General features: G+C 42.1%; 1 protein-coding gene across 1 annotated transcript; it reads right to left on the bottom strand.

The window, feature by feature from the left end:
- Positions 1–12430: 12430 nt before the first annotated feature.
- LOC135167690 (uncharacterized) lies at positions 12431–14010 on the bottom strand. Its single transcript, XM_064131174.1, has 2 exons — positions 13350–14010; positions 12431–13296 (listed from the first exon to the last, which is right to left on the bottom strand). Exons 1-2 carry the CDS (start codon positions 14008–14010, stop codon positions 12431–12433), a joined length of 1527 nt encoding a protein of 508 aa, XP_063987244.1.
- Positions 14011–24373: the final 10363 nt, after the last annotated feature.

Below are 24373 nucleotides of genomic sequence, written 5' to 3'. Positions count from 1 at the left end.
GCCAACCTCCGATCGGCTTCTGTCTCGTTGACTTCGACGTACTGGGGTCCTGGAATGACCTCGACTTCGACTCGACCCCGAATTACGTCGATGCTTTCTGTCACGATCTGGTTCAAGATCTGACATCTTTAATGATGGGTTAACACACGTTAGTTCGTAACTATTAACTCACTGAGTCAACTAAGCACGTGTGTAATCCCACTTCTGATCTGTAGTAAATATTTTAAATGTGTGGGAAAGTAATTATAATAACTTCACTGAATAACTCTTTCATTTCAGAATAATCTGTGATATATCGGTGAACTGCTACACAAATAATTGTTATGTTTAAGTAAACATTAATTATTAATCTCAATGAATAATCGAAAACTTAGGCGCGAAGTGCTCTCACCCGCGTTGCTGGGCGAACTGCCTCGATCTTTTTCTTAGTGAAGATCTTTGACGCTGTATTCGTCATCATCAATACTGTATTCTAAGGTATGATTTAGGGAGGTATTCTCAAGCTTTGATGTCGCCGACAAGAAAACAGGGGACAAGTACCTTCGGAAGCCGTGCGCGGCGCTGTACGCCGTCTTCCCCTCATGCGCGTTTCGTCCTCACCACTCGGCAACTTCTGCGGTGGAGCGTTCGAATCTCGGCGAAGGCACTCAATTTTTTTTTTACAATTTCTCCCAACAAAAGGTTGGCATGGAAATCAGATAATGAGGATGAAAAACGGGGATAAAGAAAGGATAAATGGTGATTTTTTAAAGAATCTATTCATTCATTGATACATTCTCGCTCACGATTTTCCATTTTCGCACAAATAAAATATTTACAGGGAGACTCTTTCCACGTCACCCAAGAGGTAGAGTCATCGACGCGTTTTATTTAAAGTGGGCGATCGCGAATCGTAAAGAAATCTCCTCTCACTCCAACGCCCCTTCGCGAAAAACCATTTTTGTTTATAGGTGAATCAATGAATTTACGTACATTATTTTGAATATTACTAGTATCCCATTATTCGTAATCAATCAAAAAAATCTACCTACCTATTCCTACCTATCTATCTATCTATTCTATATTTCGTTATGAAATAGTTCACTAATTCGCGGGAATGAGTGGGAAAATCATGGGGAAAGAGATAGTCAATTAAACAAAAAATAACAATGATTCTTATTATTTTTGTGTTTTCCCTTTATTTTCTTCTTTGTAAAAATTTTTTTACATTTTTCCGTACTTTCTAAAATCATTTTGGATTTTAAGAAATAATCTCTGCGCCGAACAGCTTAGAAGAGTGGGGATGACCAGGAGTTGAGGGGAAGGTAAAAGTGACCGCCGCGCGCCCTCGTGGCGCTTGCGGGACCTTGTCCCCTGTTTTTCACTTTAGAATACCTCCCTAAATCATACCTTACTGTATTCGTCATTAGTTTTGACGATCAAGTTCCAACCTGCGTCGCCACGATCCAATACCTCTCGTGTTTTTATTGACTAATTCCGGTGGTTCCCCACATAAGACCGTCTTTGTTCCATACCCCTAAGGCCTCTGATTAACCTCGGAAAAATTTCTCCCACAACAATAACTGTGCAGGTCGAATTTCTCCCAAAAATTCCTTTTCAAATTTATTCAAACCCTGACTTCACTGGGTCATTCTCTTTGCGTACCTACAGTAGGGGGGGGGGAATGTATGTTTCGTCAGATTCTGCGGTGAGCGAAGGGATTCCCTCAGAATTCTTTACACAGTTCACTCAATACATCAAATTCCGAAAACTTTTAATGAGATTAAATCTCACGGGGATAGGCTCGAATGGGAGACAGCAATTAAGACCGAATTAGATTCCTTATTATACAACAATACTTGGACAGAAGTGTCCAGGCCAGTAAACAAAAATATAGTCGATTGCAAATGGATTTCCTCGATTACCACAGATGAGCATGGAAATTTAGCTAAATATAAAGCTCGTTCAGTTGCCCGACGATTTTTTCAGGAATACCTTACCGATTATAGTGAAACTTTTGCACCGGTAGCTCGAATCGCGAGTTTTAGGTTAATATTAGCGTTTGCGAATCAGTTTAACTTATTGATCCATCATATGGACATTAAAACCGCTTTTGTGTTGTGGTTAAATACTATCATACACTTGGTAGTATGATGGTTGCAATGATGCTTAAGGATTACTTAAGAATAATAATAATAATGCACTATTTTGTTTGGGAAAAAGCTATTCGGCATAAAAAACCCACGTTTATTAAATTGTTTATAACGGAAAACCTGTGAATGACGTCACAAATCCGATTGTTCTATACGCCATACATACATACACACACACACACACACACTAGTTCTTGTTTTAGAATTGAACCGCGATTATTTTTTAATGATTTAGATAGTTTATAACTCACTGTTTCGTTGTTAGAATTGATTGCTTGCGATACGCAATTAACTTTCACCGTTGGTGAATTATTTGTGGGGCTAGCCAAGAGGCTAACCCTGGTGAAAATGACTCCTTGAAACTTATTAAAAAAAAAGAGTAATCGGAAATGAGGACGTTATTGCCGTCTTCCCACTATTTCCTATTGAAGTTAGTGAAGAGTTACGGAAGCGGAAAGAATTAAAAATTAATAGGATCTGAGGCGGAACACCGAAGGGCGCGCCCGGACACGAAACCAGCGGTGCGACTCGAGTCCACCTTGACAATTTAAGGAATAAGAAGTCATTTTTTTAGTGAAAAAACGCAATAGGATTTAATGGGTAGCGGGAATATTTCTTGTTGAACATTATAAGCGATTTTCTGAAAAACATACGAGAGACTAAAAATCTGAATGCAATAGAAATTATATTATGCGATTTTCCCATTGATATGCACTAATTTCCCGATTCTTTTTCTTCGCAGAATGCTTGTAATAGTTAATTGTCGAATATTGACCTTTAATTAGACATGTTTCCTTGACAAACCTCAGGGGTGGCAGTGTTCCCCTTAAAACTCATTACCACCCTGAAAATTGTATAAGGTGTGTGAATAAGTCTTTCCCGTTTTTTTTCAAATTTTGAGCCTTTATTGTGAAAAAATGGTTACAAATGAATTATTGAAAGTATTGGCCATCGCTAGCTACAACTTTTTCCCATCTTTCTGGCAACATATGAATCCCGTTGCGAAAAAATTCGACCGGTTTGGCCTCTATCCAGTCATCCACCCATTTTTTTGCTTCCTCGTAGGAATGGAAGTGCTGGTCAGCCAGGCCATGCGTCATCGATTTGAAGAGATGGTAATCAGACGGAGCAATGTCTGGAGTATACGGCGGGTGGAGTAGGAATTCCCATTTGAGCGTTTCTAAGTATGTTTTCACCGGCTGTGCAACGTGTGGGCGAGCATTGTCATGTTGCAAAATAACTTTGTCGTGCCTGTCGGAGTATTGTGGCCGTTTTTCTCGCAGTGCGCGGCTCAAACGCATCAATTGTCGTCGATAGACGTCGCCTGTGATCCTTTCATTCGGTTTCAGAAGCTCATAGTAAACCACACGTAGCTGGTCCCACCATATACAGAGCATGAGCTTGGCGCCATGAATATTTGGCTTGGCCGTCGATGATGATGCATGGCCGGGTAGTCCCCATGATTTTCTTCGCTTCGGATTATCGTACCGGATCCACTTTTCGTCGCCAGTCACGATGCGATGCAGAAAACCCTTTCTTTTATGTCGCTGAAGCAGCTGTTCGCAAGTGAAAAAACGCCGTTCGACGTCTCTCAGCTTCAGTTCGTACGGCACCCAATTTCCTTGCTTTTGGATCATTCCCATGGCTTTCAAACGCTTGGAAATGGTTGTTCGGTCAACTCCCAATGCTTCAGCAAGTTCTTCTTGCGTTTGACACGAATCAAGCAAAGTCGCCAATTCTTGATCTTCAAAGATTTGCGGCCGCCCGGAACGCTCCTAGTCTTCCACGTCGAAATCACCACTTTTGACGCGTCGAAACCATCCGCGAACACTTGAATCATCGACACAACCTTCTCCATAAGCTTCCTGAAGCAATCGATGCGCCTCGGCAGCAGATTCCTTCAAATTGAACCAATAAAGTGAAACTTCCCGCAAATGACGTCGACTCGGCTCAAATTTCGACATTTTCATGATATCAAAAATTTATGATGCGAAAAAATTTCAACTAATGTGTTAGTGTAGAATTGTTGACAGATGAATAAGCTTTCATTTTGACATATGTAACCATTGAATACTCGCACAGTATTGGTGGCAGCATCTCTTACAAAAAACGGGAAAGACTTATTCACACACCTTATATAATCAATAAGTTAAGGCTACAGGGATGTTCCCATTGAAGTCCACTAATTTTCCGTTCATGGTATTCCGCGGAACTATAGTAATAATTCATCATCGAATAATGGCCATTGGTTAGGGATATTTCCCCAAAAAAACCTAGGCTAGGAAGTCGGCACCTTAAAATTTTTTGGAATCCCCGTGAAATGTATACTCAATAGCAATAAGTCACTGCGATGTTCCCATTGAAATCCACTGATTTTCCGTTCATTGTTCTCCGTGAAATGCTTGTTACAGTTTCTTATCGAATAATGATCATTTATTAGGACCATTTCCTTGAAAAAATTAGCGGTGACAGTGTGCCCCTTGAAACTGATTATAATCGCAGAGAAATATTTATTCAATAGCAATAGGTGACCGGATTGTTCCCATCGAAATCCACTATTTTTTCATTCATTGTTTTCCGCGGAATAATCGTTACAGTTAACTATTGAATAATGTCCATTAATTAGCTACATTTCCCTGAAGAACCGAGGAGAGGAAGTGGACCCTTAAAATTTATTTGACTCCCCGAGAAATTTATACTCATTGACAATACGTCACCAGGATATTCTCATCGAAATGCTCTATTTTCCGTTTATTATTTTCTGCTAAATGATTGTCCCAGTTAATCATCGAATAATGACCATTAATTAGGACTATTTCCTTGAAAAACTTAGGGGAGACATTATGCCCCTTAAAACTGGTTAGACTCCCCGAAAACTATATACTGATTAGCAATGGGTTACAGAAATGCTCCCATTGAAACCTATTATTTTTCCGTCCGACGTGTGCCCTTCTAAAATTCATTAGAATCCCTCTAGTATACATATACTATGACCATAAGAAACGGTGACGTCCCCATTAAAAACTATCATTCTTCCGCCTGTTGTTTTGTGATTATTTAGTTCTACATTTCTAGTTATGGAATCGTTGCCCTCATCTAATCTTATCCCCATGAAAAGACTGGAAGTAGGGAGTTCGCTTAGTTAAGACTGATTACAGACCTCTTCTGAAACGTATATTCTACGTAGCTATAAGATTCGAGGAGGTTGTCTTTAAATTCATCTTCTATTAATGTATGGGGGTTTTTTTACTTGTGCCCGCATAATATAATTTCTACTACATTCAGATTTTGGTAAATGTCTAGTATCACCCCCCCATGGAATTTCGTTCTGATTTTTTTACTGTCGATAGATTTCACCCTACTGATGATAAATCTGAAAACCGTTTTGTGGGGAACCAATGAGTTTCCACATAACGTTGAAATTTATATACCGCTCTCTGCATTACCCAGGGCCACGGCTTGGACGTGGCGGTTGGCGGCCCCATAAACAACACATGTTGATACATTCAGAAACAATGGACAATACACAGAGCTATTATAGTTGGTATTTACTCACCCAAAGTTTAGCTAATCCCCCGAGGTAAACATAGCCTTTTACTTTAAACGTCTCGTGTTCATAATAAGTGTAAATTCCACCACTGCTCCTTCTAGCAGCTAAATTAATAAAATAAATAAATAAAGAGAATTTAAATTTAAACTTATTTACGCTGTTACGTCAAAATTAACCGATTTGACGTAGTTAAATAATAGTTAAATGGAATTTCCCATGGAATTAAAAACTAACCCACTGAATAGGGATTTAAATAAAATAAACAAATTGTCGAGGATTTTAGTTAGACTGACTCCGAAGAGTCTATATTTGAATAAAAAGGTAAATTACACAAAAAAAATATATATATAAAAACTTACGGGTGATGAGTCTCTGCTTCACCTTACAATTCACTTAACCACTATTTCCACTTATTTGGTAATTTACTAAATTACAATTTTGGCGTTATATAAAAATACGAATCTAATGTATGTAAACAAAAGAAAAAAAATAATCTCAAAAGAATTGAGTAAATTAAACTTGAAAATCCAAGTCACGAACGACTTGTAAATGTCTTGAAAGACGGAAGTAGAAAATAGTCTCGGAGGACTAAAAAGAAAATTCTAACTTGAAAGTTAGTTACCGAAAACGGAGGAATTCACACTGAGAACGAAAACGGCGTGCAAACAGTTTTTGTTTCTTGCCTCAGGGTGTGTCCTCAGAAGAATGGAAGGAAAATTCAGGGGACCAATGGTTGATGACCTTGGGCCCGAATTTTCCCTCCCTACTCTATAGTCTCAATGTTTCAGGGCTAACTCCAACCCCTCTACATTGAGGTGTCGAGAGTGTGGGCGTGCTTCCCCCTCTCGACCGCAAATGAGAATTGTTTCGGGAGGTCCCATTTTCCTCCCTCCACAATTCTATTTAAAATAAATAATAATTTAATATTAATAATTTAAACTAATAACTATTTAAGATTAAACAAAACAAAAAAGTTGGGTAATTTTCCAATTTAGTTTGTACTAACATTAATAGTTGAGGTTCTCTAACATATTCTTTCGAATTGAAAAATAATTGAAAGAATAAGTTAGGATTGTCCTAACAACGAATTTTTTACATTGGCATGGTCGTAGAAAAAATTGTAATTATTTTATCACAAAATTATTAAATTACAAGAATATTTTTTTAAACATTTAAAAATTGTCAAAAAGGGATTTATGACTTCTCGTTACGAAGAGAACTCATAGAACCCCCATAAAATTTCTAATGGGACGGAAACTCGAATTTTAGTTTACAAGGGTCTGGCCCCACGCTAAAATAAATAATAAAAGAAAGGGCTTGAGTTCCCTTAATGCATTTGTCCATTGAAAGTAAATTTAAAATTTTAAAATTGCGGGAAATAAACTGGGCATGCACTCCAGATGCCTTCAGCATGACAGACCCAACTTATTTCCTTTTACGACGGATTTTCGGAAGAGAAATCCGTCTGGAAAATTTCTATTAATATTTATTATTTGGCTGGCCTTTGGGTCCTCCCAATAATTGAACCCTGTTTGGCAATTTCTACTCCTAATTATTTAAAAAGAATTTAATGAGTTTACTTCGACGGATGTAACAACGCTATTATCACCCAAGACGATGGCTGATATTTATTCGTTTAGGTATGGCTTTCACTTGGGTTGTTGTGTTCCAAATTCACGTTAGCGGTATAATGTTTGGCCATTACTTCCAAACATTGTTTCATTCCATCTTGGAATGGTACGCTCCTCTTAACATGAACTCGCATAAATATCCTTGGTAGTGGTCATCACTTGTGCCGTACCTCTGGAGTTGTCCTTTGAGGTCTCTCCATGATCTCTCAATGTTTTGTGTGTGAGCATGTGTCTCAGGATCCACAAAATTAATTGAGTGGTTTACTGTAAGGTGACGAAACCCTTCATCGTTTAGTCTCGAATATGCCTTCCACTGATCCGAGACTATTGTTGTTCCAGGTAAAATCCACTTCCTGATAACATCAACAAGAATTCCGGCTGTACGATCTTTGACTGTGGTGATGAGCAAGGCTTTAGAGTCCCTCTCGTATGCACCGAATACCCATTGCCCCTCTATAATACGTCCTCGGTTGTATTTCCTATGGCCCAATTTGGTCTCATCTATTTCAACTATAATGTTGGGTCCTCCCAACGTAGTAGTGTGGTCTTCACACAATCTATGAGAAGTTCTCGTACAAAGTTGGACGAATCCACCACGGTTTGACGTGCTAATCCAAGTTCGAATTCAAGGAATTCTTGTCTTGGAGGATGCATTAGGATGTACATACCGATGAATCGTATGGCTGTAACCAAGGGGATACGCATTCCATAAAACCAGGAACCATGGAGGTGGCTAAGCTCGGTGTCACACTTCGCTCCTCCGCCTCCCTTCTTGTGGCTGTCATCAGGTCGTTTCATTTTTCTGCACCTGAACCTGGGTCTCAAATCATTGTCAGTCATACTCGAACCACATTTAGGGCACTTCACTTCTTTCAGCAACACCTTGTGATCACGTAAGAATTTCACCAACACGTCGTAATTCTCACTAACAACGAAAATCTCACTAAGCTTCATGTTGTTCGATTCGCGGCACATTCGATAATGATAGAGGGATCTATTTGTGACTGCTAATAGCGTCAAAACCCGTCAAGCTTGCCTCATTCTTGCTTGTATACAAGGATCAGCCAAACTCAACAGTATAATTCCCGGGGGGGCTATAATTGACATTTACCCAAATTTTTAGTCTCCCGTATGTTTGTCAGAAAATCGCTTATAATGTTCAACGAGAAATATTCCCGCTACCCATTAAATCCTATTGCATTTTTTCACTGAAAAAATGACTTTTTATTCGTTAAATTGTCAAGGTGGACTCGAGTCGCACCGCTGGTTTTGTGTCCGGGCGCGCCCTTCGGTGTTCCTCCTCAGATCCTATTAATTTTTAATTCGTTCCGCTTCCGTAATTCTTTACTAACCTCAATAAGAAATAGTGGGAAGACGGCAATAACGTCCTCATTTCCGGTTACTCTTTTTTTTTTAATAAGTTTCACCAGGAGTCATTTTCACCAGGGAAGGACCACTGATGCCCGAATCAGTTTAACTTATTGATCCATCATATGGACATTAAAACCGCTTTTGTGTTGTGGTTAAATACTATCATACACTTGGTAGTATGATGGTTGCAATGATGCTTAAGGATTACTTAAGAATAATAATAATAATGCACTATTTTGTTTGGGAAAAAGCTATTCGGCATAAAAAACCCACGTTTATTAAATTGTTTATAACGGAAAACCTGTGAATGACGTCACAAATCCGATTGTTCTATACGCCATACATACATACACACACACACACACACACTAGTTCTTGTTTTAGAATTGAACCGCGATTATTTTTTAATGATTTAGATAGTTTATAACTCACTGTTTCGTTGTTAGAATTGATTGCTTGCGATACGCAATTAACTTTCACCGTTGGTGAATTATTTGTGGGGCTAGCCAAGAGGCTAACCCTGGTGAAAATGACTCCTTGAAACTTATTAAAAAAAAAGAGTAATCGGAAATGAGGACGTTATTGCCGTCTTCCCACTATTTCCTATTGAAGTTAGTGAAGAGTTACGGAAGCGGAAAGAATTAAAAATTAATAGGATCTGAGGCGGAACACCGAAGGGCGCGCCCGGACACGAAACCAGCGGTGCGACTCGAGTCCACCTTGACAATTTAAGGAATAAGAAGTCATTTTTTTAGTGAAAAAACGCAATAGGATTTAATGGGTAGCGGGAATATTTCTTGTTGAACATTATAAGCGATTTTCTGAAAAACATACGAGAGACTAAAAATCTGAATGCAATAGAAATTATATTATGCGATTTTCCCATTGATATGCACTAATTTCCCGATTCTTTTTCTTCGCAGAATGCTTGTAATAGTTAATTGTCGAATATTGACCTTTAATTAGACATGTTTCCTTGACAAACCTCAGGGGTGGCAGTGTTCCCCTTAAAACTCATTACCACCCTGAAAATTGTATAAGGTGTGTGAATAAGTCTTTCCCGTTTTTTTTCAAATTTTGAGCCTTTATTGTGAAAAAATGGTTACAAATGAATTATTGAAAGTATTGGCCATCGCTAGCTACAACTTTTTCCCATCTTTCTGGCAACATATGAATCCCGTTGCGAAAAAATTCGACCGGTTTGGCCTCTATCCAGTCATCCACCCATTTTTTTGCTTCCTCGTAGGAATGGAAGTGCTGGTCAGCCAGGCCATGCGTCATCGATTTGAAGAGATGGTAATCAGACGGAGCAATGTCTGGAGTATACGGCGGGTGGAGTAGGAATTCCCATTTGAGCGTTTCTAAGTATGTTTTCACCGGCTGTGCAACGTGTGGGCGAGCATTGTCATGTTGCAAAATAACTTTGTCGTGCCTGTCGGAGTATTGTGGCCGTTTTTCTCGCAGTGCGCGGCTCAAACGCATCAATTGTCGTCGATAGACGTCGCCTGTGATCCTTTCATTCGGTTTCAGAAGCTCACTTCGCTCCTCCGCCTCCCTTCTTGTGGCTGTCATCAGGTCGTTTCATTTTTCTGCACCTGAACCTGGGTCTCAAATCATTGTCAGTCATACTCGAACCACATTTAGGGCACTTCACTTCTTTCAGCAACACCTTGTGATCACGTAAGAATTTCACCAACACGTCGTAATTCTCACTAACAACGAAAATCTCACTAAGCTTCATGTTGTTCGATTCGCGGCACATTCGATAATGATAGAGGGATCTATTTGTGACTGCTAATAGCGTCAAAACCCGTCAAGCTTGCCTCATTCTTGCTTGTATACAAGGATCAGCCAAACTCAACAGTATAATTCCCGGGGGGGCTATAATTGACATTTACCCAAATTTTTAGTCTCCCGTATGTTTGTCAGAAAATCGCTTATAATGTTCAACGAGAAATATTCCCGCTACCCATTAAATCCTATTGCATTTTTTCACTGAAAAAATGACTTTTTATTCGTTAAATTGTCAAGGTGGACTCGAGTCGCACCGCTGGTTTTGTGTCCGGGCGCGCCCTTCGGTGTTCCTCCTCAGATCCTATTAATTTTTAATTCGTTCCGCTTCCGTAATTCTTTACTAACCTCAATAAGAAATAGTGGGAAGACGGCAATAACGTCCTCATTTCCGGTTACTCTTTTTTTTTTAATAAGTTTCACCAGGAGTCATTTTCACCAGGGAAGGACCACTGATGCCGAGATCACGTAGTTTCGTTCCATAGGTTAGGTATTTTAAATATTCGCTAATTAATCCGATACAATATTCGGGATCACTCGTTTGATCAAGTTTATTGTCTTTGCAGGACAGATCGTTTATAAAAGGGGCGATATAGATCGCGATCGATAAGGTTATACGATTTGTTTGTAAAGGCACGCTTTCATAGACTAACCGTTGGGTTTTTTAAAGCTTTCCGTCGATAGTGTTGTGTACAAACCTAGATTTCCTAGTAACTCCCTAGTGGCGCTGTGGTCCCACTGTAAAAATGAGAATTACCATTAAAAAATGAGCCGTCATAGGACGCCTGGCAGATGTGAAACATCGTGTGTGTACAAGTAATATGCATAAAAGATAATATTATTACAGGAATGAAATATAGTCTAATGAAAAAATGAAGTATTACGAATTTCTACAGAAAATGGTAACTTTATTTAATAAACATTTATTTACATGTGATATAAAAATTCGATATTAATATCAAGTGGCCACAATTTGAATATTTTCATCAGTGACTTCAGTAATAGTTATATTCGATTTTTCCTCTGCCGGTATTACTGCGACGATTGGTCGATGATAAGTAAAGTACGTTACAAAAGTATTGGATGAAACACCATCAAGATATCTCACAAATACAGCATCTATTGTTGGCCCATATTTGGTAGGAGATTCTCATGGATTGTTATTGATTTGCAATTGAAATTCTTTTTGAAGAAATGTCATAAATGGCATTGATTCAGCTCTAGCAAAATCTACATTAAAATCTCCAGCTAAAATTAATGGTAGTTTATGTTTATTCGTTTTAAAAATTATTTGAACCTGTTTGCCTATAAGGAAATAACCTTTCATGTAACAACGAAATTATATGATCCATTTTGTTATTAGGTGAAATGTATACTACAATCATAATTACTTCACTTCCGTCTTCAAGTTTGATATGTGAAGCACACATATCACCAATAGATGCAATAGTTTAAAATAGTCTGGTGCTATTCTATTAATAAAGTCTTACACAACATTGATAGTATGCCTTGTGTTTAACTGATCAGGGTGGCGTCCACTTTCAATAACAATATTTTGTGGTCCCTGTGATGATTGTTGGGAACTGAAATATTTAAAAAAATATGATATTAAAATACACAACAAAAAGAAAAGAAATTTTGAGTATGGCTTCAATATACTCATGAACTCAAATCTTAGTTAATTATTGCAATATATGACTAAAGATTTGCTGGTATAAATTTTATTAATACATTTTTCCATATTAATTCCTTCATGAATAATAAGAAAATAATTAATTGAAGATAATATTAATATTATTTATATAATTATTAATCTTAATATAATCTATATACATTATTAATATGATTAATATGAATATAATTGACTTTGACTTTATTGCCGTTAGACGGTCCTCATAAGTCTAGAGGTGTAATCAGCCTTCCGGTCATTTTACACCCTGCCACTAGGTAGCCGGTCAGTCGCTGGTCTCGAGTATCAGTCCCCTACGCGCTAACTCATAGAGCCCCTTGATACCGTCCCTGTCGACATGTATATCTATGCCTGCAGACCCAAAAACGTCCCATCTGACTTCATCGAGCCCGCTGCATCTTGTGCCTAGGTGAAGAGGATCCTCGTCCGTCAACCCGTATCTTTTGCATAGGGAGCCAGTCCCTTTGCCAATCCTCGATGAATACAGAGCCAAGGGCCAGTGTCCAGTGATAAGCCCGACTATAGCTCGGAGCTTAGCCCTGTTCAGGCCCAACAAAGCTTCTGCAAACTTTCTAGTGGGTCTTTCCAAGAGGGATTTCGTGTGTCTGGCGCCAGTTTCCGAGCCCCACCTAAACACAATCCTCTTGTCCCCACGCTCCTTGACCAAGTCCTTCACAAAGTCGGTGTGCACGCCTACGCGCTCGACTTCCCACTGAGAGGCCCTTCTGCGTCCATTCTTAGCTAGCTCATCGGCTTTCTCATTGCCTCTGATGCCAGCGTGGCCCGGAATCCAATCCATCTCTAGCCGATTGTTCATGGCGATTTCCTCCATCAGCTCTATGCATTCACCCACTAGTTTAGAGCAACACTCATATTTGAGTATTGCCCTCAGCGCGCGTCTGCTGTCTGAGTAGATGAACATCTTTTTACCCTTGTCCCCTCTCTCCAGGATCATCCTGGCGCAGGTCCTCAGGGCAGCCAGCTCTGTCTGGAGCACGGTTGCGTGCGAATCCAGCCCGATGGTCCTCGCTACTGCGGGCCCCTCAGACCAAACCCCCGCTCTTGTTCCCCCCGCAGATCCATCTGTACACCAGACTAGCCCCTGGGGCGGCGTCCAGTCCGCGTCCTTTCCTGACGGGGATTCCCCCCATCTAAGGTTGACAGGGAAGTTCCTGTGAAAGTGCCATCTGGGTCTGCAGGTGTCAGCACCGCGCGACAGTAGCCCTTCCAGCCTCTGTCTGTGCGGAGGACACTAGTATGCCCGTTCCTGGCTCCCTTCCACGTTCCCTGCAGCCGCAGTCTTGCAGCCGCTTTTGTCGCCTCCTCCTTTATAATCAGGTGTGGCGGTTGCATGAAGACCAGGACCTCCAATGCTGAACTCGGGGTCCTTCGAAGGGCCCCTGTTATGCTCAGCATCGCAAGCCTGCCTACTCTGTCCACCGCTTTCCTGTGGCAGGCCTTATTCAAGGCCGGCCACCACACTACGGCTGCGTGTGTAAGCTGTGGGGTCATTATGGCCGTGTAGATCCATTTGACCCACCTCGCCCTTAGACCCCACGTGCTTCCGAACATTCGCCTGCCTGCCCAGTATGTCATTGTGAGGTTGTTGGTTTGCATGGCGATATGCTTTTTCCAGCTGAGCTGCTTGTCGAGCCAGACACCTAGGTATTTGACTTCCCCAGAGAATTTCAGTTCTGTGTTGTAAATGGAGGGGCGTTGGACGGCACCCCTCCTTTTGCTTGTGAAGTGCACCATTTCCGTTTTGCCTGGTTTTACCCTCAGGCCCTTTGATGTGCACCACTGCTGAACATAGTTCAGCGCTTTCTGCATTTTGCTATGTAGCATGCTCGCTTCCCTGCTCGTTACCAGCAGTGCCACATCGTCCGCATATGCCACTGTCCTTACCCCCAGCTCCTCGAGTCCAGTGAGGAAACCGTCGACAACGAGGAGCCACAGCAGAGGGGCGATAACCCCCCCCCCCGTAACGCCGCGCTACATCGACGTCTACACGATAGACCGTCAGCACACACACAGCGAGACGACTGGACATAGGTGACATCACTCACCTGCCCAGTTAATATGGGGACCAAACTGTACCTGTATTAGGGTACCCCCGAATTCTCACCTATATCAAATATTAAGAGTCAGTCGCGTCTTGACTGCTCACTTTGCAACTCGTGCCTTTGTGTGTATCGTTAACGCGATCAGTATTAAGTGTATATAATTATTACTTTATTAAATATTAAAAGTTAATTATATACTGTGTTGGAATTGTGATTTCCCTAAATGAACAATAACCACGATTCCCACACCCCTGCGGGCAGCCCCTCCCCGCCGGAGCCCTTACCGCATTGTCCCCGAGGGTTGAGTGGACAGCTCTGGTTCGGAGCATGGCGGCTATCAATTTGGTGATCGACGCCTCTATCCCAAATGATGCCGCCGCTTTCTCCATCATGTCAAAGGAAGTATTGTCGAAGGCTCCCTCTATGTCTATAAAGACACCGAGGGTTTCCTCCTTCCTTTCCTTTGCGTTTTCTATTATGCCTACCAAGTGGTGCAAGGTAGTCTCAATTGATCTGCCAGCTTGGTATGCATGTTGTGAGGAACCTATCTAGTTTGACCTCAGTGCCCCCTCCTTAATATGCCTGTAGACCAGTCTTCCCAGCGTCTGCAACCGGAAGGAGCTTAGGCTGATCGGTCTGTAGGAGTTTGCATGGTCATAGCTGCATTTACCCGGCTTGGGGATAAAAACAACTCTGACTTCCCGCCACCTGCTGGGCACCTAGCCCAATGCTAGGCAGACCCTCAGTGCCGTAGCAGTCTGCGCAGGAGCAATGGACCCCGTCTTCGCAAGAGGGCCGGATATATCCCATCCGGACCCGGGCTCTTGTATATTTCGAAAGAGTCCACCGCCCACCGCAGCCTGTCCAGCGTTACTATTCTTGCGGCCAGCCCCCAGTCGGGATCACCGCTTCCTGTTCGCGTCCAGTCTGCCTCAGGGCACTCTCCTGGGTGCTCTATAATAGAGTCGGAACGTGCGCGCAAACCAGATGCTCAAGGACCTCTCGCGGTTCTGCGATGGTCTCTCCACTTGTCAGCGTGATTCCACCCAGCCTTTGTGCAGGGCCCCCCGAGAAACCCCTGCGAAGGCTGGAGACCCTTGATAGTGCCTCCAGGTCCTCACAGTATGTTCTCCAGGTGAGCTCTTTCGATTGCTTGATGAGCGTCTTGTACTCCCTCTGCGCATTTCTGTACAGAGTCCAGTCCTCGGCTCCCTTGGATCTGTATGCTCGGTTCCAGAGTCTCCTGGACTGACTTCTCAGCCTGTCCAGTTCTCGACTCCACCAAGGCACTTTGTTCCCTTGCCTGCATCGTTTAGCCGGGCATGCCATCTGGAAGGACTCGGTCAGGGCGACGTGGATTCTCTCCACCTCGTCCTCCAACCTGTCCTCCCTGCAAGGCCTTATGCGTTCTACCCTGAGCCTTTCCTCCAGGTTCCTCTCAAAGGAGTCCCAGTCGGTGGTCCTTGGGTTCCTGCGCAGGCGATCCTGCTGTAGCTTGGCACAGTCCTCAATGCTAAATCTAATGCGTGGATGGTCAGAGAGGGTGTCCCCCCGGTCCACCCTCCAGTCCATGCTTCGCTCCGCCAGTCGGCGGGTGCACATGGTTATGTCAATGATACATTGCCAGCGCGAGGTGACAAATGTAGGCCTCGAGCTCGTGTTTAGGATCTCCAGGTCCACGTCTGCCATAAATTCCAAGAGAGCAGTGCCCCCTCTCACTGCATCTTTCACTGCCCCACGCCACGTTCTGCGCGTTTGTGTCGCATTTTCCACTTTCCAGTGGTGAGGGTTTGGTTCTGCTTCCCCAGCCTCTCAAGGGTCACCGCCGCTCCCACGGGTTTTCCCGGGAGAAAGGCAGTTACCCTGATGAACCTCGAGCTGACCCTCTAGGTCAGTCCCGAACAGTGCTGCCACCAGCGCCTCCTGGCCCTGGTCCGCCTGCTCCCTCGTCAGGGACAGCTCTGGGTAGCCAGTTGGCCCTACGGCCACCCTGCCTATGCCCTTCGCCGCCTCCCTGAAGGACGCTGCCCCCAGCCCTTCCATCGCCCGCACCCTCTTCGCGGGCATGGCCGTATCCGGGGGAGTGGAACCAGAGGACCTGGGCCTCTTGGACCCTGTCCCCTGTTCCTTCTTCCCTTTTGATGCGATCGCTTCCTGCGGCGATTGCAGATCCCGCGAGGCCTCGGCTTTCAGCCTAGCCTGGCGGGCCCTGCGTTTCTCCGCGCCGGTCCACCCCTTCTTTCTTTTGCCCTGGGCGGGGTCAGTGACAGCGGGGCCACCAATGGTAGGCCCCTTTGAGGCTGGCTCCCCCTCTACCTCCGTCCGCCCTTGTTCCCCGTCTGGGACCCGAGCGCCGATCATCTCCTCGTCTGTCGTGAAAGCCTCTGCCGTTCCCTCAGGGAAGGCACCGTCATCGGCGTTAAAATTTTTATTAATCAATGGTTCCATATAAGTTCCACGAGAAACCTAGGAAAATAAAGTCCACCCCCGCAGAGCCTGGATACGGGGGTAAGGCATAAATACAATGGGGTGCTGCCTGGTTCCCCAAGGGTATCGTTAAAGATACTGTTCCCCAGTGCCATTCAGCCCTCAGCACGGTCACTTCCACCTTGGCTTGGGGAGTCTGGTCCGCGGCGATGCCTTGGGTCTTCTAGACGGGTCTTTACTCCCGAAATGGGCCCCAGGATCCTGGATTCAGGTGCTGTTACCCAGCCTCCTGTCTCCGTCCCCGGGGTACCACCCATTCTCCGGCCTTCCCCCTATCCGCCACCTGGGCCGCGCTCAGTCGGTGACTCAACCGTCCCCTTCGTCTCGTCTATAGAGCACGTCAGGGGTGAGCTAATGAATATAATTAATTAAATATAAAAATATAATCATTACATTTATGGAAACTTGAAAAATACGATCTACTTACTGTTGACTTGGTAGTATGCCATAGTGTAGTTTCACTTTCTTTGCACAAGGTTGATCACTTTGATTTCCTAAGTTATCACTATCACACATATTTTATTATCAAAAATTGAAATAAAAAATTAAATAAAACGCAGGTTTTGTATACCGTAGTAAAGAACAACGTCGAACGGAGTGAGAAGCTACACCGTACACTCTACTACACATAATATATATAGGTATACCTTAGTATAGCGTGGCGACCCGTCGCCACGGCAAGCGTCGCTACACCAACGATTCGGTTTACAAGTGAGCCTATAGATGTTTCACATCAAAAATCCAACTACAAGTTAACAATCTAAGCAATATTATAAATACTAACATTAGGAAACCTGTAGAAATAACATAATTATTAAGCGGGAAAAACCCTGACAATCACTTTCAACGACCAAGCGCACATTCGCGAAAAATCCCTCAAAAATATTTTAATCCTATAATAAACCCATTCGTTCTATCTCCACCTCTTCCAGACATTTCGAAATCCCTAATCCTATCATAAAACAACAGTTTTATTTTCGAAGATCCAAGATACTTTGCACATTAAATATAAAATCCCTCACGTCCACTTCTTTAATTGCTCAACATGTGGGCAGACAATTCAAGACCATTTAAAAACTATTCCTATAAACCATACCCTAAAACCCTTGGGAAACCCCCCCCCTTCCCCTTAAGTTCTCCTCGCCAAATGCTCGAACCTTTCGACCGCTCTCATTCTCCTTAAGGTTCACTTCTTCCCCTTCTGAATTCCCTCTCTTCCACTTCTCTCACCTAGGCCCAGCGTCCCCCATGACGTGGACTGAGTAGGGGTTGGGCTTGAAGGGGAACAGTTGAGGGCATGCGACCCCCTCCACCCACGCATCATTACCTGATTGGCTCTCTACCTTAGCTCAGCGGTGTAACTTAGTCTTAAGCAAATTTTGGAAACTATTTTACATTCATTACAGTCCACGTACACCAAGTCAAGACTTGAACCAAGGATAATTCCATCGATATTCCCCTGAACAGAAAGATGGACTTCCACGCGATTGAAATTCACCTTATGTAATTCTGCAGTGGATGTGATTGAAAAATCAAATGAACAATCCCAGGTGTCATGTACTCTCCCAAATGCAGATGGAGCATCAAGTGTCGAAATGCCTCCCTCACCTCCAAATTCAAACAATAGTAAGGACTGTGAACCCCTCATGACATTGAAACAACTATGTGGAGAAACTCTGAAACTATCTCTGCATTGGGAGAAGAAAGTCGTGATCAATGGTTCAACAACTTCCTTGTTCCTCTTTCGAATTAAGGAAATAAACACTGAAGAGGACCCTCAATTACTATTATGGAACCAAATATCTCTCAGTGAGGATTTGATACCTAGGATTTATGTCTTGAAGGAATCTCTAAAGCGATCTCCAGTATTTGATGACTTCTGTCATCCAATCCGCAGAGTGGAGCAACTGGAAGAATTGATGCTTATCATCGATAGGCTTCGGGTTTGCTCAGGGTGCCAACTCCAGAATGAATTGAAACAGCCAAATTGTGATTTTATTCATATGGATCTTAAAGGCACATGGCGCCACAGCCGTTGTCCTCTCGTAATAGCTGATGGTATCAGTGTTAAGTGTGAAGCTTGTCAGAAGATTAAAAGAACTGTAACGGAGAAAATTCGTCGGGCGGGAAACCGCGCCGAGGTAAAAAGCATTAGAATTGTTCTTTCTCCACAGAAGAAATTGGCATTTTCCAGGTGTAAAACGAAATTAAATTCTTCACGAAAGGCTACAAGTCGAGCATCTGCGCAGGTTGCATACAATAAACGGTAGCTTGATGCTTGCTGCCTAAGACCACAACGGTTTCTGAATTGTGATATCACATTTTATGAAGATAAAGGTAGTCTGACGAGGAATGTGACAACTGCGTTAAAGGAAATATTGAGTGCTGCGAAGAAAAAAAGTCCGAGGGGCAGACGATATACGGAGGAATGGATTTTGCTAGGCATGTTATTCCATATGCGTTCCGCGTCAGGATACTCATTCGTCTGCTCACATATGGTCCTACCAATTCCTTCTGTTCGAACAATCCGACGATATTTGTCTGATATAACTGCGTCTTGTGGGTTTGATCCGGAATTTTTCGAAGTCCTCAGACTTATGCTGGCTGGGAAGGAAGAAAAATATAAACACGGCATTCTCCTCCTCAATGAAGTCTATACCAAGGAAAGTTTAGATATTAATAGCAGGACGATGACGTTCACAGGCTTGGCCGATTTCGGGAAAGATGGTCATGAGGAGGCTGTGAATTTTGATAAGAAGGCCAATCGGGCACTTGTTTTTATGTCTCAATCTTTAACGGAATCTTTCTCCCAGGCCATTGCTGTTTTTGCTTCACATAGAGCTGTTGTAGGCACTGTGATAGATCAGTTGATCCTCAAAGCAATAACACTTCTGGAGAAAGGTGGAGCAAAAGTCTATGGTAGCATTACGGATGGAGCTAGCACAAACCGAGCTTTCTGGGAGGAGAACCACGTCACTGGATGCAGGAAAAATCCAGTTAATTGGTATGAACATCCGAATGATGAAAATCGACGAATCTACATTTTTTCAGACACACCACATCTACTTAAGACTATACGTAATCGCTTATTCAACAAGGGAACGTTGCAGGTTTGTTGGAAACTAGGGACATTTGGGATTAAATTATAAATTTTCACTTTTCTTGAAGGTTATTAATTAATTTAATTCCCGGTCGGAGAGAATAATTCATTTGCCCGGAAAAGTACAATTATATCTCTGTGACGATCAATATAGACTCACTTGTACTAATAAATTTGTCCGTGAGTTATGAACATGAGAGGAAAATGTAAAAAAGTACGTATTTTGTCGCATTCTCCCTCATTGAACCTACTATACATGTATTTTTTTTACTGTTCCCTTATTTTTGAAAAAAAAAACCTTTTTTGTTCAATGGAGAGATAATTATTTAGCAATATTCTTGTGCTTTCCAGATGAGTCCGGGTAAGGCACTCATCAAGTGGGAGCACTTGGAGACACTTCATGAAGCTGATAAGAAGTTTGCTGGTATAGGAGGAAAGCATGTTTGCCCTCGATTGTCACTCCATCAGCTCAAACTCAATAATTCTTCGAAGATGAGGGTCAGATGTCAATTTTATGTTTTGCAAACTTATCAGCATTGTAAACCACTTTTCGTTTCAGATTTTCAGTAATTGAGTTGCTCATGGGCTTGATGTTTTTCGAGAAAAAGTAGAGGGTTTGAGGGACTCTGAAGAAACCGCAGAATAGGTTCATCAATAATTTATTTGATGCGTTGAATCGCACGGAGGACATGAATGATGTAGAACCTGGCAACTTGGATTATAAAGTAAAGAGGAAATATTTTATTGAAATGCGATTAAAGCATTAATGATGTAATAGATCGGATGATTCTTTCATTTAGGTAATTGAAGACGCTTTAAATAAGTTGGATCAATGGGAGAAATATGTGGAGGAGGGTGAAATTGCCAGAGACTTATTCTTAACAAGGCAGACTGCTGAAGGCCTACGTGTGACTCTGAAATCCACTCTGGAATTAATCAAGTATCTTACTGAGGTGTGTGGCTTTGCTTATATTCTCACTGGCAGAATAAATCAGGATAGTCTTGAGGTTTAGAAAGCCACAATATTAACCCAGAAACTTCGCTAAGCACACAACTCTTTGGGCTTCTGCTTATATCTCTCTGCTTCGCCATCATGACACTGACATGCATATTAACATCATTATTTGCTTTTGTTTCTAATGTGGATTATCACCCATTAACAGATTTACACTTTTTAACATGTTCTTTTTTTTCTTTTTTTCTTTTTTTTTTTCATTTTCAATTCTCGGAAATTTTTTGGTTCTATCTGTCAAGGAGGTGGAAGTAATGACCATCCGACCACCTCAACTTTCCTACAGATTTCTAAAATACTCAGGAACTACAGTGTACTAAAACCTCCTGAAACAAGCAATTGCGCTGTTAGATCAACCTCACCTCTGACCTCAAAACATTCTACAAAAAATCTTCTGGTTCTGCTCAATCTGCTATTTCTCAAAAACTCAAATTGAAACTCAATAATATTGTTGGAAATTGTGACATAGAAGTAGGAGATATCTGTGATCATGATTATACACAACCAGAGATCGCTGACTGCGTGATGTACTACTTGACTGCTAAAATAATGAAACAACTGATGAATCACGCTGGCTGTCGCTCTTGTAAAAAGAGAATGCTACAGTATGATAATAATCCTGCCTTGCCAGAAGCTTATTTTTCTTATATTCTTATAAATGATCCTCTGATTCACCCTAATAAAGCACTTTATCGTTTGGTTCTATTCCTAGAAGAACGATTTATTTACCGCCTTAATTCGTCCCATCTATTTGATTATATTTTTGATGATGTTTATTTGTACCCGAGCTTTTCAGGTGAATGTAAAGACCATGCTACAGGCATTCTTTATCAAATAATTCACTTATTCATCTCTGAACGCATACGGGAATTCTGCGTATGATCAAACGTGGAGCAAAAAAAAATCAATCGAGAAAAGAAAAAAATGGCGAAACTATCAAAAACATTACAATTCAACGATGTATTTATCAATAAATTATAATACACAAAACAATATATTGCCATTATTGCCTTGCCCATAATTATCGCGAATGACGCCGAGAAACAACATCGCTGTTTGAATGATGCTGTAATGGCGCGGCCTACCGTTAAGTCGCGTAGCGCCACCTCGGCGGCTTCATTAGCGCGGAGAGTAGTTTGACTGCGTGTCAGGGGGCTGGACTCGACCTTGAAGGCTGCTTGTTGGTCTCTTGTTCCGTAGATAACTTGCAGTTGCTACTGCGTCTGCCCTAAATTGTGAACTGAGCCCAGATTGTATGAGTAGGCACTTAGCCATGTCCATTAGTGTACGATTCATTCGCTCAGCTTTGCCATTTTGTTGAGGTGTTCGAGCAACAGTTAGCCTCCTTTCAATACCATGTGCCAACAAGTACTCGTCCATAGCACAATTACAGTACTTTCCTCCATTGTCACTTTGCAGTATTTTAATTTTCTTGCCAGTTTGATTTTGTGCTAGGTTTGTCCTCTAAAACTCCACCTTTCTCCTTCAGAAAATATATTCGGCATATTCTTGAGCTGTCATCAATGTATGATACAAAGTACCGGGCTTCGTTTAGTGCTCTAACTCGAAACGGACCAACAATGTCAGAGTGAATGATACGCAATAATTCTGAGCAAGGTCCTAGACCTTTAGCGAAAGGTGTTGCTGACATCTTACCCTTGGTACAAACATCACAGTTCTTTGAATCGGCATCTCTTGTGACCTTGATGCCTCCACCCATATCAAGCAGCTTCACCAGGTCCCTGTTGTTCAAATGCCCCATTCGTTCATGTGAGAGCTTGATGTTAGGCTCAGGCTGGGCATAATTGGACCGATAATTGTTGTCGTCTTTGTGTCGAAGGCAGTACACGTCACTTTCTCTTTTTCCCTTTAACTTGATCGTTCCATCAGGGGTCATTATGACTGCAGATTCTTTGTTAAATGTAACGGAATTGCCCTTATCGGTAATTCGAGCGACAAATATAAGATTAGTGCGTAAGTTAGGAACAAAAAGAGTATTTCGAAACTCAATAATCTGACGACCTTGCTCTGCACACATTGCAAGTTTTACTGTCCCTCTTCCTCCAACTTCAGTCGATTATTGACTCGCCAGGTTAAGACGACCAGTTACAAACTCATCCATCTAATCAAAATAACGTTTCACACCACAAATGTTAGCGGTGCATCCACTGTCAATGATCCACCTGTCCAGTCTCACATCTTCACTAGATGTCTTGTTAGCATCCCTGAAGGTTGAACGACAAGCTAGATAAGTGTCATTCTTGTCATTGTGTGACTTCGCTCTAGTGTTTGCCTCCTTCTTTCCTTTTTCCGGACTCTTATTCTGCTTGGGATTCTTTTTGGCTAACTCTGGACAGCTTGGGATGATGTGACCGGGCCTCTTGCAATCATAACAAATAGTCTTCTTCTGTTGAGAACTGCTGGCACCCTTATCACGACGATCTGACTTTCGTGGACTTGTTGAGTTGTTGAATCTGTTGGCCAGGGCTCCGATGACTCCACTGACACCATTTCGAACTCTCACCTCATGTTCCTCAAGTATTTTAACTTTCAAGGCGTCTACATTAGGTAGGTTATCTTTAGACTTAATAACTACCGTGAAACTATCGTAGCTAGAGGGTAAACTGTACAATAACATAATTGTCAAGAGATCCTCGTCAATGGTTGAGCCCATTGCCTTCAGCTTGTTCACAGCATCATAGAATCTTACTATGTGATCACGTGGACCACTACCCTCTGACAACTTTGACAAAAATAACTGCTTGAATAGGGTGGCCTTCTTGGCTGGACCCTTAGGACCAAAAATCGACTCCAACTTGAGCCAAACGGTGACTTGACAAGATCAAGTTTGATCGAGCCTTCCTGTCTGTTTTCTTCCATTCATGAAGATCCAGCGCATACACTTCAACTACTCCAGCAGTTGTGCCAGCAGATATAGTAGGTTTTTCCACCTATGGCATAACAGATATAGTGGGACATGCCTTTTCACCTGTGACCTATTCACGTAGGTCATTTTTGACCATCAAAGCCTCGATATGCATACACCATGTGTCATAATTTTCCTTGTTCATAGCTTCGATTCTAGTGGAATTGATTACAGTACCAGCCATCATGATCCACCCTCAGTAGCTCGATGTCTCAACAATGGTACAAAGAAAAAAATATGTAAATCAATTATGACACAATTTATCACCTCAAATTTCCAGGAGCATGCCCTGGGCTCATAACCTGAACAAATGAGATTATCTTGAGGTCACAAATAAATTATAAAGGCTGATTATATTTAACTCAGTCTTTATTATTACTTCAATAGCTTTATATATTGCAATATGATTGTGTTTGAGTTAGAGACCAGTTTGCGGTGCCCATTTGGGATAGGTGAGGAAATTAATGACCACGAGACACGAGGGTCTGATTGGGGATGCACTGATTTTATTAAAAATTGTTGAGGCGTGACCTCGCGTCTTTGAGTTAATTTAACAATGGTAATTTCTGGCAGTTAACTTAGCGCAACCCCAGTGATGTACTCGAACAATAAGAAATTTT

The sequence above is a fragment of the Diachasmimorpha longicaudata genome, chromosome 1 (assembly GCF_034640455.1).
Source record: "Diachasmimorpha longicaudata isolate KC_UGA_2023 chromosome 1, iyDiaLong2, whole genome shotgun sequence".
In the NCBI taxonomy this organism is placed as follows: domain Eukaryota; kingdom Metazoa; phylum Arthropoda; class Insecta; order Hymenoptera; family Braconidae; genus Diachasmimorpha; species Diachasmimorpha longicaudata.
Note: the sequence above shows the minus strand (reverse complement) of the source record. Positions and strands in the feature narration are given on the sequence as shown.